Source organism: Mustelus asterias, chromosome 6 (assembly GCF_964213995.1).
Source record: "Mustelus asterias chromosome 6, sMusAst1.hap1.1, whole genome shotgun sequence".
In the NCBI taxonomy this organism is placed as follows: Eukaryota; Metazoa; Chordata; class Chondrichthyes; order Carcharhiniformes; family Triakidae; genus Mustelus; species Mustelus asterias.
The window spans coordinates 84,588,794-84,603,640 of NC_135806.1; the positions used below are offsets into that span (position 1 = coordinate 84,588,794).

At 39.7% G+C, this 14,847-nt stretch overlaps 1 protein-coding gene across 2 annotated transcripts in view; it reads right to left on the minus strand.

The window, feature by feature from the left end:
- Positions 1–230: 230 nt before the first annotated feature.
- Positions 231–14,847, minus strand: part of mcc (MCC regulator of WNT signaling pathway) — a 183,291-nt gene continuing 168,674 nt past the window's right edge. For both annotated transcript variants that reach the window (XM_078214653.1, XM_078214654.1), the window contains 3 exons: positions 11,843–11,940; positions 3,137–3,259; positions 231–996 (listed from right to left, as the gene is read on the minus strand). In XM_078214653.1, the coding sequence (XP_078070779.1) occupies positions 816–996; positions 3,137–3,259; positions 11,843–11,940 (402 nt within the window). In that variant the 3' untranslated portion in view covers positions 231–815. The remainder of the gene's footprint in view (positions 997–3,136; positions 3,260–11,842; positions 11,941–14,847) is intronic.

Below are 14,847 nucleotides of genomic sequence, written 5' to 3' on the forward strand. Positions count from 1 at the left end.
AAACTAATTCTGGTGAAATAATACTTTAGACAGGGTTATGAATAATAATCATAACTGTCTCTTATATAAAGTAACGGAAAATACCAAGGATCATCTTTCTTTATCCCATTTGGAACTGAGGTGGTCCATTCTGTAGATAGCAAATATGGACTGGCAAATTTTAAGTTGTGGCTGAGCTACACAATATTTTAAAATAAAATGTAGCCCAGTGGGGTTTGAGGAACTTTTTTCTGTTGATTTGTTCCTGGTTCTGCATCAGTATCACATGAAATACTTAGTCTTTACGAGAAGTATTTCACATGATGTCAACCTTGACAACTGCAGCATAACAGCCTTAGTGTGTGAAGATAGTTTAAGATTTCTTTTAAAACATATTTGTAAGATCATGAATTTGAATAGAACATTAATGACTGAAAAGTTAAATAGCTATTAAACTTCAAATTCTTGCTATACAATCAAGTGCCTATTTGATAAAACTTGGTGATAACACAGTTACAACTGTTCATTTACCATATTTAGACAATATTAAAAATGCATGTTCCTTTTGAGATGTAAGTATGTTTATGTATGTTTCTGGGCACAGCTAAGAGCTGATTTACCAGTGTCCCATATTTAGTCCAATGCCACTTCAGTCATTTTTATTAGAAGCTTGGCTTCCACAATAACGTTATGCTGGTGCTTTACATGGTACCTGGATACATTTGCACTTATCAAAAGAAAGATACAATTTCACTTTTCTCATCCCGATGTTTAAATTTTCTGAGTTGATGTGGCAGAATTGATGAATTCACAGCATCCATATCATTCATGTTTTCTTATAGTGATGTCTCATTTGTTTGAGGTCTGGAATTTTCTTCCTCAAGCAACGCAATTCTTTGTTTAAGCATTCTCACTTGTGTCTCATGTCTCTCCACCATGGCCATCATTTGTGCTTCCAGTTTTTTCAATTTGTTTTGATGTTTCTTCTTTGCTTTCTCATAGGCCGCTACTAAATTACTACAATTTAAAAAAGTCAAAACAATTTACAAATTATAAATGTGAAGAAACTATATCAATGTGATATACAAAAGCTGATTTTTTTGAAATCAATTCTTTAGGTCAAAAGTCAACTTTTGCATGGATAATGTTTTACAGTAGTTGACATGCGTGCTTAATTTGGGCCATATTAAGTGGTGAAAGGGACCACTGGTGGCTAGGAAGTTGAGTTTGCCAAATTAATTTCAATAGTTTTTAACCCATTATAAAAGGGATCTTAAATCTGTTAAATAAACTTTTCAAACCTGATCCTTTGCTCAATATTCTTAATCAGAGTGCTGCAAAAAACCTAGCCTGTAATTGCATTTTATAAAACATTCTCCCTTTGCTACAGTTTGAGTGAAATGTCAGTGGGTCCAACTTCTACTCTTGCACTATGTAAAATTCCAAATAATAAACCAACATCTTTAATCTCAGCATTTATAATCCCATCACTGTAATTATCTAACTTTTATGACTAGGATTTGTTTTTTGTTACTGCATTTGGTTTCACTTTTACCTTTTCAATTGTTGCCTGAACATAGAAAGCAATCCCTGTCCCAACTCCACTTATTCTTTGGTTCTCAAGGTTTTGGGCTTTGATCCCTGGAAAAACTGGGGTCAATTTTTACAAAAATCATGGAGTCAACTTTCAAGATGAAATTGACTTTAACATGAGTATATATGGGACGTTCCCGATTAAAATGTAGCGCAGTTCCCATATGAAGGAGCATCTGCCTTATGGACAGTGCTTTTATCAGGCTTTATAGAAGAAATAGAAATCTGGACATCCAATTCAACGACCATTTATACGTAGAAAACAAAAAAAATAAACAAGAGCTTTTTTGTTTCAACTTGCACCGTATAGTGCTATAATGCAACTGAAATCAACCTTTAATTCTTTATTGAGCTTCCATTAATATGAAATAATACTGCAGTAGAATAAAGGTCCTTTTTATATTATGCATTTTGGATGTATTTTCAATGTTTATTGCAACCCTGTCTCAGTGTCAATTGGGTAGAGTGTAAAACTCTTTACACTCCAATTTAACACCATGCTATAATCCAAATTAAAGTAGTTAATATTCTGGTCCACAAGGCAGCCTTCTTTCAATCAGACCAAGATATGCGCTAATGCTCACTGTGACATATTGACCTTAAAATTGAAATATGGAAGAGTGATCTTAAAAGTTTGAGCTAGTGGGTAGAGGCACTGCTTCGTGTGGCACAAAGCCATACAAATCAGAAGATCCAAGGTCCTACTTGTAGTCAGTGCCGAATTAATTGATCACAGCTATGACAATAGTCAGGATTAGTGGCCTCAGCCCCTAGGAAGAAAAGGCACAAAGAGAAGCAAACCAGCTTCTCGTTACAGTTATCTTAACTGTGCCAGAAAATATCTATATGTCATATGTGGACAAGGCCATGCTTGGCCAAATAGACTGTTGACACCCATGGTCCAGGCTCATACTCAAAGAGTGGGACATGGACTAGGTATCAGATAGCTGCCAACACTCAGCTAACTATATCAGAGCATGATGCTGTGCCTTCAGGAATGGAGGTGAGAAAAAAATATTTTTATATTAGGAAAAAAATAATCACAAGATGATGTACATCAAAACAAGTAAAAGGTGCACATTTAGTTTGGATTCTGGGTCTGGCAGCTTTCTTTTTGTGCTTTGAGCAGAGGGCTACCTCTTTGCTACTTACATTATTATATTAAGTTCCATTATCACGGGGTAAAGTGTAGACCCACTATACATTGGATTTGCAATTCTGCCAGAGACAAGGGAGCTGTATACAACAGCACTAGGTGTCAGCTCATGGAACTGATTTTCATAAAGATCCAAGTTGTTATCAAAGACCTTGAGCACGAGATGCTCAACTTCACATTGTTCGCATTGCTACTGTGAAAATGAAAAGGCAGAATGGGAAAGTATTGTGCAATTCCACCTGCCCTGCTGATAGCCACTATTTAAACTTTATATTATTTCATCTCAGCGCCAATCCTGTTTGAATCAGTTAATTTTGCAAGACCTAAAATAACAAATCAAGTGTTTTGCTAGGAAAAGTACTATATTTAAATATTAGTTCTGTTCTTTTGCCATCACAAATCACATACCTGTTTGCTCTTTTGAGGTCATTAACAAATTCTGCAGACTGTTGATGTCGCACTTCACTGCTTTTTGTCATTCTTTCTAAAGCGGTTACCAATTCCTGCACACGAGATTTCATTTTTTTCTCTCTGTGTACCAAAATACAAGAATAAACAGAACAAAGTAATGCAAGATTTAGAACAGGAAAAGATAATTATCCACCATACCTATGCTATTATCTTCCCTACTGCTGGCATCCATTTTAGCACTGTTTCCCATGCTCGGTTTTCTTTATTTTTTCCCTTCAATGTTTATCCAATTTCCTGTTAAATACAATGATTGGATATAGCTTTGTTATTTCCATGCAGCTAAAAGCAGATTCATGCCCGCTCCCCTCGGATCTGCCGGTCCAGGTGGATGTTCCTGGCCATGACGATGACCCGCTTGGTGTGGATGGCACAGATTGGTGTCCTCAAATTGCTCATCCAGGCAAGCTTCGTGCCCTGGCCACTGGTGGGGTCAAGATGCAGCACCGTGACGCTGCGGGAGATCTGCCACTACTAGAAATCCACTGAGCTGCTGATCCACAAGTTGCCCTTCCAGCACCAGGTGCGAGTGTTCACCCAGGACTTCAAGAACAACCTGCATTTCCAAAGTTCTGCCATCATGGCCATGCTGACCTTGGGTGTGGCTTCAACAAACATGTAATGTTACGATCCCACATGATGCTACTTCTATTGGACAAGTCAGGTCCCAGAGTGAAAGCCAGCTCGAAAGATCTTAACTTATATATTTTAAGAAACTGAAGAAATTCACAGGAGTCTATTAATTAACTTTTAGCAAAAAAAAACATTTCTTAAAGAAGAAAAATGAACTATATTACATCAGACAAATAGGTTGGAAAGATTTCAGTACAAATGATTGAAATATTCATGATTCTTTCACTCTAGCTATGTCTTTACAGACATATACAAATTCAGAAAAGTTAAACAATTTACAATACTTATCTTATATTCTACTATTCAGGGAAAGTATATGGTACATGTGAACCAAATGGCACTGTGTGTCGAACACACCACGGAAAATGACAAGTGACCAAAGCAAATTCTATGGATTTCTTAACAACCCACCAAGCCAACTGGTCTCACTGACACACTGTCTTTCTCCATATTTGAAGAAATTTCCCAGGAATTTTCTTCAAACAATACTCTCACTCAGAAGGCTTCCACAAGGATTTATCTCCAGGATTTTAATATTGCCTTCTGAGATTCCTTTCCTCTGGATCACCTCATCTTTCAAGCAGATATTCAGACCTTCGGCCATGCCAAGCAGAATACCACAGCTTCTAAAGGGTATCATTTCCCTTACAACCTGCAGCACAGAGTCACAAACCTTTGGCTGCCCCCTCCAAAACTCCAAGCTTATCTCAAGCCCACATTTCTTCACTTCTGCTCCCCACAGCTTGTTCTTTTTCTCTGCTCCTGGCTTACATCTTGACTCAGTGGGATCTATCTCTGATCTCTGTATTTATCCCTACTAGGGACTGTCATCTGGAATCTTATTCTGTCTCACTCCCTGGTTTTGAAGCTTCTCCCCATGTCCTGCTCCCTGGGCAACTTTCCTTTGACTAGTTCACCTAATTGGGCGGCACGGTAGCACAGTGGTTAGCACTGCTGCTTCACAGCTCCAGGGACCTGGGATCGATTCCCAGCTTGGGTCACTGTCTGTGTGGAGTTTGCACATTCTCCTCGTGTCTGCGTGGGTTTCCTCCGGGTGCTCCGGTTTCCTCCCACAGTCCAAAGATGTGCAGGTTAGGTTGATTGGCCATGCTAAAATTGCCCCTTAGAGTCCTGAGATGTGTAGGTTAGAGGGATTAGTGGGTAAAATATATGGGGATAGGGCCTAGGTGGGACTGTGGTCGGTGCACTCGATGGGCCGAAGGGCCTCTTTCTGCACTGTAGGGTTTCTATCTATTTCTATCTAATTAAACCCATCATAATTTAAAAACCTTATTAATCTCCTCTTTGCCTTCTCTATTTGTGGAATAATTCCAATTTAAATTTTCTCTCAACTATAATTTAACATCCTAGTATTTGTGTTGATGCTCTTCTATGGCTTTGGCTTTTCTTTAAAAGGCCATCTATATCTGTGCATGGTACATTTACAAAGGCCTCATCATTGGCCTTGTGCAAATTTTGCATGACTTTTTGCTTTTACTCTATTTTTCTACTTACAAAACCCAAAACTGTCTTTTTATCAGCTTGATCAAGTTGGATTCAAACTTCCAAAAGGATTATGTATTTTCACTCCTAGATTTACTGAGTTTGCCCTCAGTGCTTTCTACTCTTACTTTACTTACCCCCAAAGATCCATATATTTGGCTCTCTCTCATGTTTCAATCTAGCACATCATCTGCAGACATGGAGGCAGCTTTCAAAGTATGCTGATGATGCAGAGTTTGATCTCTCCACCACTTATTTCGAGCCCTTCTCTATCTCTGAATATTCAACAAGCAATCTGACAATACAGTCATGATTGAGTCAATTTCCTCCAGATGAATATTGGGAAGACCAATGCTATTGTCTTTGGGCTAATAAAAGGTAAGCACAAATTTGTGCTGGGTAAACTGAGCTAATTGAAGTAATGAAAAGGGTGGATGAAGTAAATAGCACACATTAATGATTTGGATGAAGGAATTGAATGCAATATCTCCAAATTTGCAGGTGACACTAAGCTGGGCAGCAGTGTGTGTTGTGAGGATGCTAAGAGGCTGCAGGGTGAGTAGGACAGGCTGGCTGAGTGGACAAATACAACATAATGTGGATAAATGTGAGGTTATCCACTTTGGTGGCAAAAACAGGAAGGAAGATTATCTGAATGGTGGCGGTTTAGGAAAGGGGAAGTGCAATATGACCTTGGTGTCATGGCGGAAGAGTCGCTGAAGATTGGCATGCAGGTACAGCAGGCGGTGAGGAAAGCTAATGGCATGCTGGCCTTCAAAGCAAGAAATTTGAGTATAGGAGTAAGGATGTTTTACTGCAGTTATACAGGGCCTTGGTGAGGCCACACCTTGAGTATTGTGTGAAGTTTAGGTCTCCTAGTCTGAGGAAGGCATTCTTGCTTTTCAGGGAGTCCAGCAAAGGTTCACCAGACTGATTCCTGGAATCGCAGCTCTTACATAGAAAGACAGACTGGATCCACTGGGATTGTACTCACTGGAATTTAGAAGAATGAGAGGGGATCTCATAGAAACATACAAAATCCTGATGGGACTGGACAGACTAGATGTGGGAAGAATGTTCCTGATGTTAGGGAAGTGCAGAACTAGGGGTCACAGTCTAAGAATAAGGGGCAAGCCATTCAGGACTGAGGTGAGGAAGAACTTCACTCAGAGTGTGAACCTGTGGAATTCTCTACCACAGAAAGCTGTAGGGGTCAGTTCATTAGATATGTTCAAGAGGGAGCTGGAAGTGGCTCTTGTGGCTAAAGAGATCAAGTGGTATGGAGAGAAAGCGGGAATAGGAGATTGAAAGTGCATGATCAGCCATGATCATGTTGAATGGTGGTGCAGGCTCAAAGGGTCGAATGGCCTACTCCTGCACCTATTTTCTATGTTTCAGTGTACAAAAACAATTAAGTTATGCTAAATCTTTGTAAGTATTGTGGGCCACAGCTAGAGTATTGTGGCAAATTTTGGGAACCACAATTTTAAGTAGTAGATCAAGTCCTTAGAGAGGGTACAAAGAAATTTACTATAATGGTATCAGGGATGAAAGTTTATGTAGACACCGGAGGAACCGAGTTTTTCTCTCTAGAGCATAGAAGATTAAAGGCAAATTTGATAGAGGTATTCAAAATCTTGATGAGTTTTGATGGAGAAAGTTAAAAGAAACTATTTCCAGCAACAGAATTATTAGTAATCGGGGGAAACTGATTTAAGGTAATTAGCAGAAGAACAAAGTTGATGTGAGAACATTTACTTTTACGTGGCAAGTTATGACCTGAATTCAATAATACTTTTCAAAAGCAAATAGGATAAAAGATTAAGAAAAAATAGTTTCACGGCTGTTGAAAAAGATCAGGGGAATTGGAGTAATTAGACAACTCAACTTGGAGGCAAGAACAGATCCAGAGCAAATAAATTGGAGTCAAAGGCTGGTAGGAGAAATGGTAGCTGAACAATGCAGTTTTAAAAAAATATTTGTTCACAGGATATGTGCATGCTGGCTAGGTCAGCTGCCCATCCCTAATTGCCCCTGAGAAGTTGGTGGTGAGCTGGCTTCTTGAACTGATGCAGTCCATGTTGTTCTAAGGGAGTTGGAGGATTTTGACATAGCAACAGGGAAGGAACTGTGATATAGTTGCAAGTCAGGATGGTGTGTGGCTTGGAGAGGAACTTGCAGGCAGTGGTGTTCACATACATCTGCTGTCCTTGAATTTCTAGATAGTAGAGGTTGTAAGTTTGGAAAATGTTGTCGAAGGAGCCTTGGTGAGTTACTGCATCACATCTTGTAGATTCTACAAACAGTAAATGTTTAAGGTGGCAATCAAGCGGGCTGCTTTGATCTGGATGGTGAAACTGTACCCGTCCAAAGGATTCCATCACATGCCTGACTTGTGCCTTGTAGATCAACAAACTTTAGGGTATCAGGAGGAGAGTTACAGTAGAATTCATAGCCTCTGACTTGCTTTTGCTGCTTTACATGGTTGGAATAATTCAATTTCTGGACAATAGTAACTTTTCCACAAGATGTTGATAGTGGGTGATTCAGCAGTTGGAAAGCCATTGATTGTCAAAGGGAGATGTTGATGCCCGTTGATTGTCAAAGTTTAGATTCTCTCTCTTGGAGATGGTCATTGCCTGGCACTTGTGTGGCACGAATGTTACTCACCACTTATTAGCTTGAGTCACAATGTGGTTAGGTCTTGCTACATATGAACACTGACTGCTTCAGTATCTGAGTCGCCGCAATGGTGCTAATCATTGTGCAATCATCAGTGAACATCCCCACCACCGACCCTATCATAGGGAAAGGGTGACTGATGAAGCAGCTGAACATGATTGGGCTTAGAATACTACCGAGGAACTCATGCAATGATGTCCTAGGATTGAGATGATTGACCTCCAACAAGCACAACGATCTCCCTTTGTCCTAGGTATGACTCAAACTGTCAAATCTCTACAGTGCCAAAGGAGGCTATACAATCCATCGAGTCTGCACCAAAATGCTGAAAGACCTTTATCCCTGTAACCCCGTGCATTTACCATGGCTAATCCACCAAACCTACACATCTTTGGACACTAAGGGACAATTTAGCATAGCCAACCAACCTAATTCGCCTCATCTGCACATCTGTGGGAGGAAATGGGAGCACCTGGAGCAAACCCACTGGGAGAACATGCAAACTCCACACAAACAGTCACCCAAGACCAGAATCAAACCCAGGTCCCTGGCACTGTGAGGCAGCAGTGCTAACCAACATGCCCAGTGGAGTTTTCCCCTTGATTCTCATAGACTTCAGTTTTGCTAGGCCTCTTTTGTGCCACACTTGGTCAAATGCTGCCTTGATGTCAAGGGCAGTTACTCCCACCTCACCTCTGGAGTTCAGCTCGTCTCCATGTTTGGACCAAGGCTGTCTTAAGATAAGATGCTGAGTGGCACTGGTGGAACCAAAACTCAGCATCAGGATTTTGCTGAACAAGTAGTCCTTGATAGTGCTGTTGGTGATCCCTTCCATCACCTTGCTAATGTGGGGCAGTAATTGCCCCAGTTGGCTTTGGCCTGCTTTTTACGGAGAGGACCTACCTATGCAATTTTTCACATTGTTGCAGAGATATCTATGTTGCAGCAATACTTTTTTTAAAATTTGTTCATGGGAATGGGAGTTGCTGACTGGGCCAGCATTTTATTGCCCGTCGGGGGGACTTAAGAGTCAACCACATTGCTGTGGATCCAGAGTCACATGTAGGCCAGACCAGGTAAGGATTGCAGATTTTCTTCTCTAAAAGAACATTAGTGAATCAGCTGGGTTTTACGACAGTCAGCAATCATTTCATGGTCAGACTTTTAATTTCATATTTTTATTGATTTCAAATTTCACCATCTGAGGGTCCTCAGAAAATTGCTCTGGATCTGTGGATTATTCGTCAAGTGACAATACCACTGTGGCACCACCTCCCAACAACTGGAACAACTTAGCCAAAAATCTCAAACAGATTAGTTTAAACATGATATCCGCTTAACAAATCCATGCTGACTTTCCTCAATTAACCTGCATTTGCCCAAGTGACTACTAATTTTGTTCTGAATTATCGTTTCTAGAAGGATCCCCAGCACTGAAGTTAATCTGACTGGCCTGTACTTGCTGCATTTATCTTTGCACCCTCTTTCAAACAAGGATACCACCCCAGTCCAAGGAAGACTGCAAAATTATGGTCAATGCCTCTGCAAATTTCCAAACTCACTTCCCTCAGTATCCTTGGATGCATCACACCTGTTCCTCGTGTTGTATCATCTTTTGAGTACAGACAACATCTCCAATATGTCTTCCCTTTGCAATTTTAAGACCTTTACGTGTCTTAACAACCTCATCTTTCCATGGCCTGCACAGAATCTTCTTCCTCAATAAATACCATAAGAAATAGGAACAGAGTAGGCTGTTTGGCCCCTTGAGCCTGCTCCACCATTCAATAGAATCATGGCTGATCCGACATTCCTCATGTCCACATTCCTGCCCTTTCCCCGTAAACAAGATTCCCTTATTGATCAAACATCTATTTCAGCCTTTAATATACACGAGGACTCTGCCCCCACAGCTCTCTGTGGTAAGGTATTCTAAAGACTCACGACCCTCAGAAGAAATTCCTCCTCATGTCAGTCTTAAGTTGGCACCCTTATTCTGAGACAATGCCCTCTGGTCATAGACTCTCCCAATAGGGGAAACAGAATCTAGACAAATGCAAAATATTCATTTAATACTTGAGCCATGTGTAAATCCTCTTTTTGGTCCCTAATGAGCCCTATTCCTTCCTTTATTACCCTATAACTATTTATATGTCAATGGAAGATCAAACTCCTTTCTATAACGACCACCAACAATTACTTCAAACATACCCATATAATCTTTTCTTTCCCTTGCACTAGCATTGGTAGGGAATGATTGTTTAAACAAAGCATTTTCTCAGATCAGAGGCAAGTCAATTTCTGTGATGAGGTCTGATGTGGCTTGACCAAATCTAGCTCATGCACATTTGCTGAATTCAATTTCTTCAGCATTCCAGTCAATCATGCAAATAAATCCAACTTGCATTTGGAATACTAAGCCATATTGAGTATGAATATACAAGCAATTCGCAGGATTGGCATGATGCTGCTGGTTTACTAACATATGTTCACAATACCTGAAAACTGACTCATAAGAAATTAACATAAATTAAAACATTGTGCACTGCCTAATTAGCTAAAGAACAGTTCAATATTTGTCAGTTCTACACTTAGACCTTGAAAAATGACACAAGCATTACTGCAGTCTGGCATTACTGATACCTGACTGACATCAGACTACTTTAGATTAGTTAAAAATGGCTTTAAGAATTTAAAACTAGTTATCAACAGTTATCATTTCTTTTCAGGAAGACAGCAATGTGTGGAGACTGAAACCATAATCAAGTATCTGCAGAATCCAATATTACATATGCAGCCAACCACAAACAATTGATAGCTTTGTGGAATTTAGTTTTAAATATGCATTTATAGTGCTTTATTATATTGAACACTTTCTCTATCCACCACTTCAAATAACATGGATTCAGGGCTTGTGGAGTATAACCACTCCAAGCTTTAAAATTTGCATGAACTGTTATATCATTGTTCTGTTAAGAAAATTAATAATGTATTATTGTACCATTAAGTTAAATTCAAATCCATATGTTTAATACTGGACCATTTTCTGCCAGTATTCTCTGAGCAATTACGTTACTACGCAAGTCTTTCTAATTAACCTAATTGGCATACGTGATATGGAATAACGTGCAGAATAAATTATATTATTAGGCTTAACAAATAACCCTTTCAAGGCATGAGGTGAAAGCATACATTTTATTGCCTAAAATTTAGAAAAACATCAATGTTTACCCTAAAACATAGCTAACACACGAAAAAAATCCAAATGCACTGCATCTGAATTCAACTAATTAAGGGCAACACAGGTTTGTACACCTATACATTGTGCCCGTTTGGCTGCACAACTTGATGCTTTCCCTTTTTGTTAAGTCAAACAAGTTGATTTAAATGGAGCTCTAATGCAGTTCCAAGCAAGTGGAATAGAATTCCAGAAGAATTTTGTTGGAGAAAATTAGCTCACATGGAGGAGCAAAAATGCTGCAGTGACTTCTTCTCTGTGGAAAAAAATGTTGATGGAAACAACAATAAAATTTAAAATATTATTTCTAATCAGTGTTTTGTTTTGATTTATTTCTAACAATTCAACTTTGATAAAATGCATTTTTAACAGTTAAATGCTACCAGTTTTTTAGTATATTGTGTAAAAATGCTTGTGTGCACACATGATATTCTTTCCTGAGAATAATGGTGACAAATTCATTCTACATTGACAGAATTAACTTATGACAAGAAAAAAAACTAAATTGAAATGTAGTTCCCTGCTGTTAACAGTATACATGATTTAATCTTTCTGAAATCATGGATTCATCGCATGAAAACTCCACTCACCGCCTCAATGCATTGGTTAGCTCAACTGCAATTTCACTATCATTGTATGTTCTGAGTTCAGTTAGTGCGACAGGATGTGTTACTCCATCACTGCATTCCTGATGGAAAAGAAGCAAACAAGAACAATCAGAAATCCACTCTTTGGAGTGAAATTGTTACATCAATTGCACCATGTTCAATTAAGGTTGTTTTGAATGAACCAATAAGGTTTACAACTTATTTTTATTTTAGATTTTATTTCCGATTTTCAGCATCTGCAATATTTTGCTTTTATTTTAAGGTTCACAACCATTCTACATGAAATTTCATGAAGCAACAAAGAGTTGCTGTCCAGCATACTGCGTCACCAGCTGCTTAAAAAATTTAAATGTTTTACTTGCTATCAAATAATTTTTGCTGCACCATGTTCATTGGAATTTTGAGACATTTCTTCTTTATTCAGTCATGTGATGTGTGCTGCTGCTGGCTAGGCCAGCATTTATTGCCCATCTCTAATTGCTCTTGAACAGGTGAGTATGAGCCGCCTTCTTGGACCACTACAGTCCATGTGATAAAGGAATACCCACAGTGTCATTAGGGAGTTTGTTCCAGGATTTTGACCCAGAAATAATAAAGGAACAGCGATACAGTTCCATGTCAGGGTGGTGTTTGATTGTGAGCCTAACTTGCAGGTGGTGGTGTTCCCATGCATCAGTTACCCTTTTCCTTCTGGGTGGTAGAGGTTACAGGTTTGAAAGGTGCTGTCAAAGGAGCCTTGGGAGTTGTTGACATAATGACAAGGTACTTTAAATTCTTCAGACAATGCACCATTTTTAATAAGCTAGTACCTGCAAAAATTACATTTTCAACTTTAACTTAACTACACATGAAATAGTTCAAATGAAATGCACAGTTTTAGATCTGATTCGATGCTGACAGTGGCTCTCTGAAATGGAAGAGTTTAGTTTCCCAGGATTAATATCCACGACCTTGATGTGCATAGAAATACATAAATTAATAAGCTATCACGCTGTACGTTTATCAAACCACAGATCATTTTAAGTCTTCCCTTTGGAAACAAGGAACATTCTTACCTTACACACAAGTTTATATGGTAATCCTCTTCAGAGGTATTTTGCAATCTAATTTGCCATTGCTTGACCTTTGTGCTCCTCTTCTAAATTATCAATAACTTTCATTCATATTCTGCCGTTAATACAAAAAACCCTGGGATATTTCACATTGACATAATCAGGCATAATTAGATGTTGAGCCAAAGGAGGAGATGTTAAGAAGGATGAATGAAAGGTTGATTATTGTGGATTTTAAGGAGTGTAGCTAGTCGGGAAGCAAGATGGAGAAAGGGAGGTGGCATACAGAATATGAAAACATTTTGTTCCTGTTCATGGCATTTTAATGATCCATTATCTGGACCCGTAAGCTTTTTCGGACTTCTACTATTCCTAGCATTTGACAATATACAAAATACTCTGTTCTATCCTCATTAGGTCCAAAGTGGTTGACCAAATCCATGGACCACAGTTTTACCCACTCAAGTAATTTCTCCATGTAATGGTATGCTTTCATCTATACTGCTTACAATGCCACCTATCTTTGTGTCATTGGCAAATTTAGGTATGTAACATTCTATCCCATCACCTTAGTCAATAATATGGTGATTGGTTGAGGCTCCAACACATATAACCTATGGATCAGCACTAGCCATGTTCTGCCAACAAATGAAGAGGGTACTCTGAGTGCATAACTCCACCAAATTATGCTGTTTTAATTCAACATTATTACAATTACATATCTCTTACTTTCAGGTTTTCCAGCCTGGTTGATGTTCTGTAGCTACAAAGCTGAACAAAGAAATCATTTAAGAGCTTCCATCTCATGGAGGGCGGCTCAGGTTAATCTATATCTGCTCTGAAAAAGCTGCTCACATTTTAACAGCTGTGACACAATTGCACCACAGCAAAGAACAAAGAACAATACAGCACAGGAAGAGGCCCTTCGGCCCTCCAAGTCTGCGCCGCTCATGTGCCCAACTAAACCATTCATTTGTATCCCTCTATTCCCAGTCTGCTCAAGATAAGTCTTAAATGATCCCAGCGTGTCCGCCTCAATCACCTTGCTTGGGAGTGCATTCCTGGCCCCCACCACCCTCTGTGTAAAATACGTCCCCCTGACATCTGTGTTGAACCTTGCCCCCCTCACCTTGAACCCATGACCCCTTGTGTTCGTCACCTCCGACCTGGGGAAAAGCTTCCCACTGTTCACCCTATCTATGCCCTTCATAATTTTATACACCTCTATTAGGTCACCCCTCATCCTCCGTCTTTCCAGGGAGAACATCCCCAGTTTACCCAATCTCTCCTCATAGCTAAGACCCTCCATACCAGGCAACATCCTGGTAAACCTTTTCTGTACTCTCTCCAAAGCCTCCACGTCCTTCTGGTAGTGTGGCGACCAGAACTGGACGCAGTATTCCAAATGTGGCCCAACCATCGTTCTGTACAGCCGCAACATCATATGCCAACTTTTATATTCTATGCCCTGTCCAATAAAGGCAAGCATGCCATATGCCTTCTTCACCACCCTCTCCACCTGTGCTGCCACCTTCAAGGATCTGTGGACTTGTACACCCAGGTCCCTCTGTGTGTCTATACTCCTGATGGTTCTGCCATTTATTGTATAGCTCCCCCTTACATTAGGTCTGCCGAAATGCATCACTTCACATTTATCTGGATTAAATTTCATCTGCAATTTCTCTGCCCAATGTTCCAACCTATCTATATCCTGCTGTATTCTCTGACAATGTTCATCACTATCCGCAACTCCAGCAATCTTCATGTCGTCCGCAAACTTACTGATCACACCAGCTACATCTTCCTCCAAATCATTTATATATATCACAAACAGCAGAGGTCCCAGTACAGAGCCCTGCGGAACACCACTAGTCACAGACCTCCAACCGGAAAAAGACCCCTCCACTGCTACCCTGTCTTCTATGGCTAAGCCAG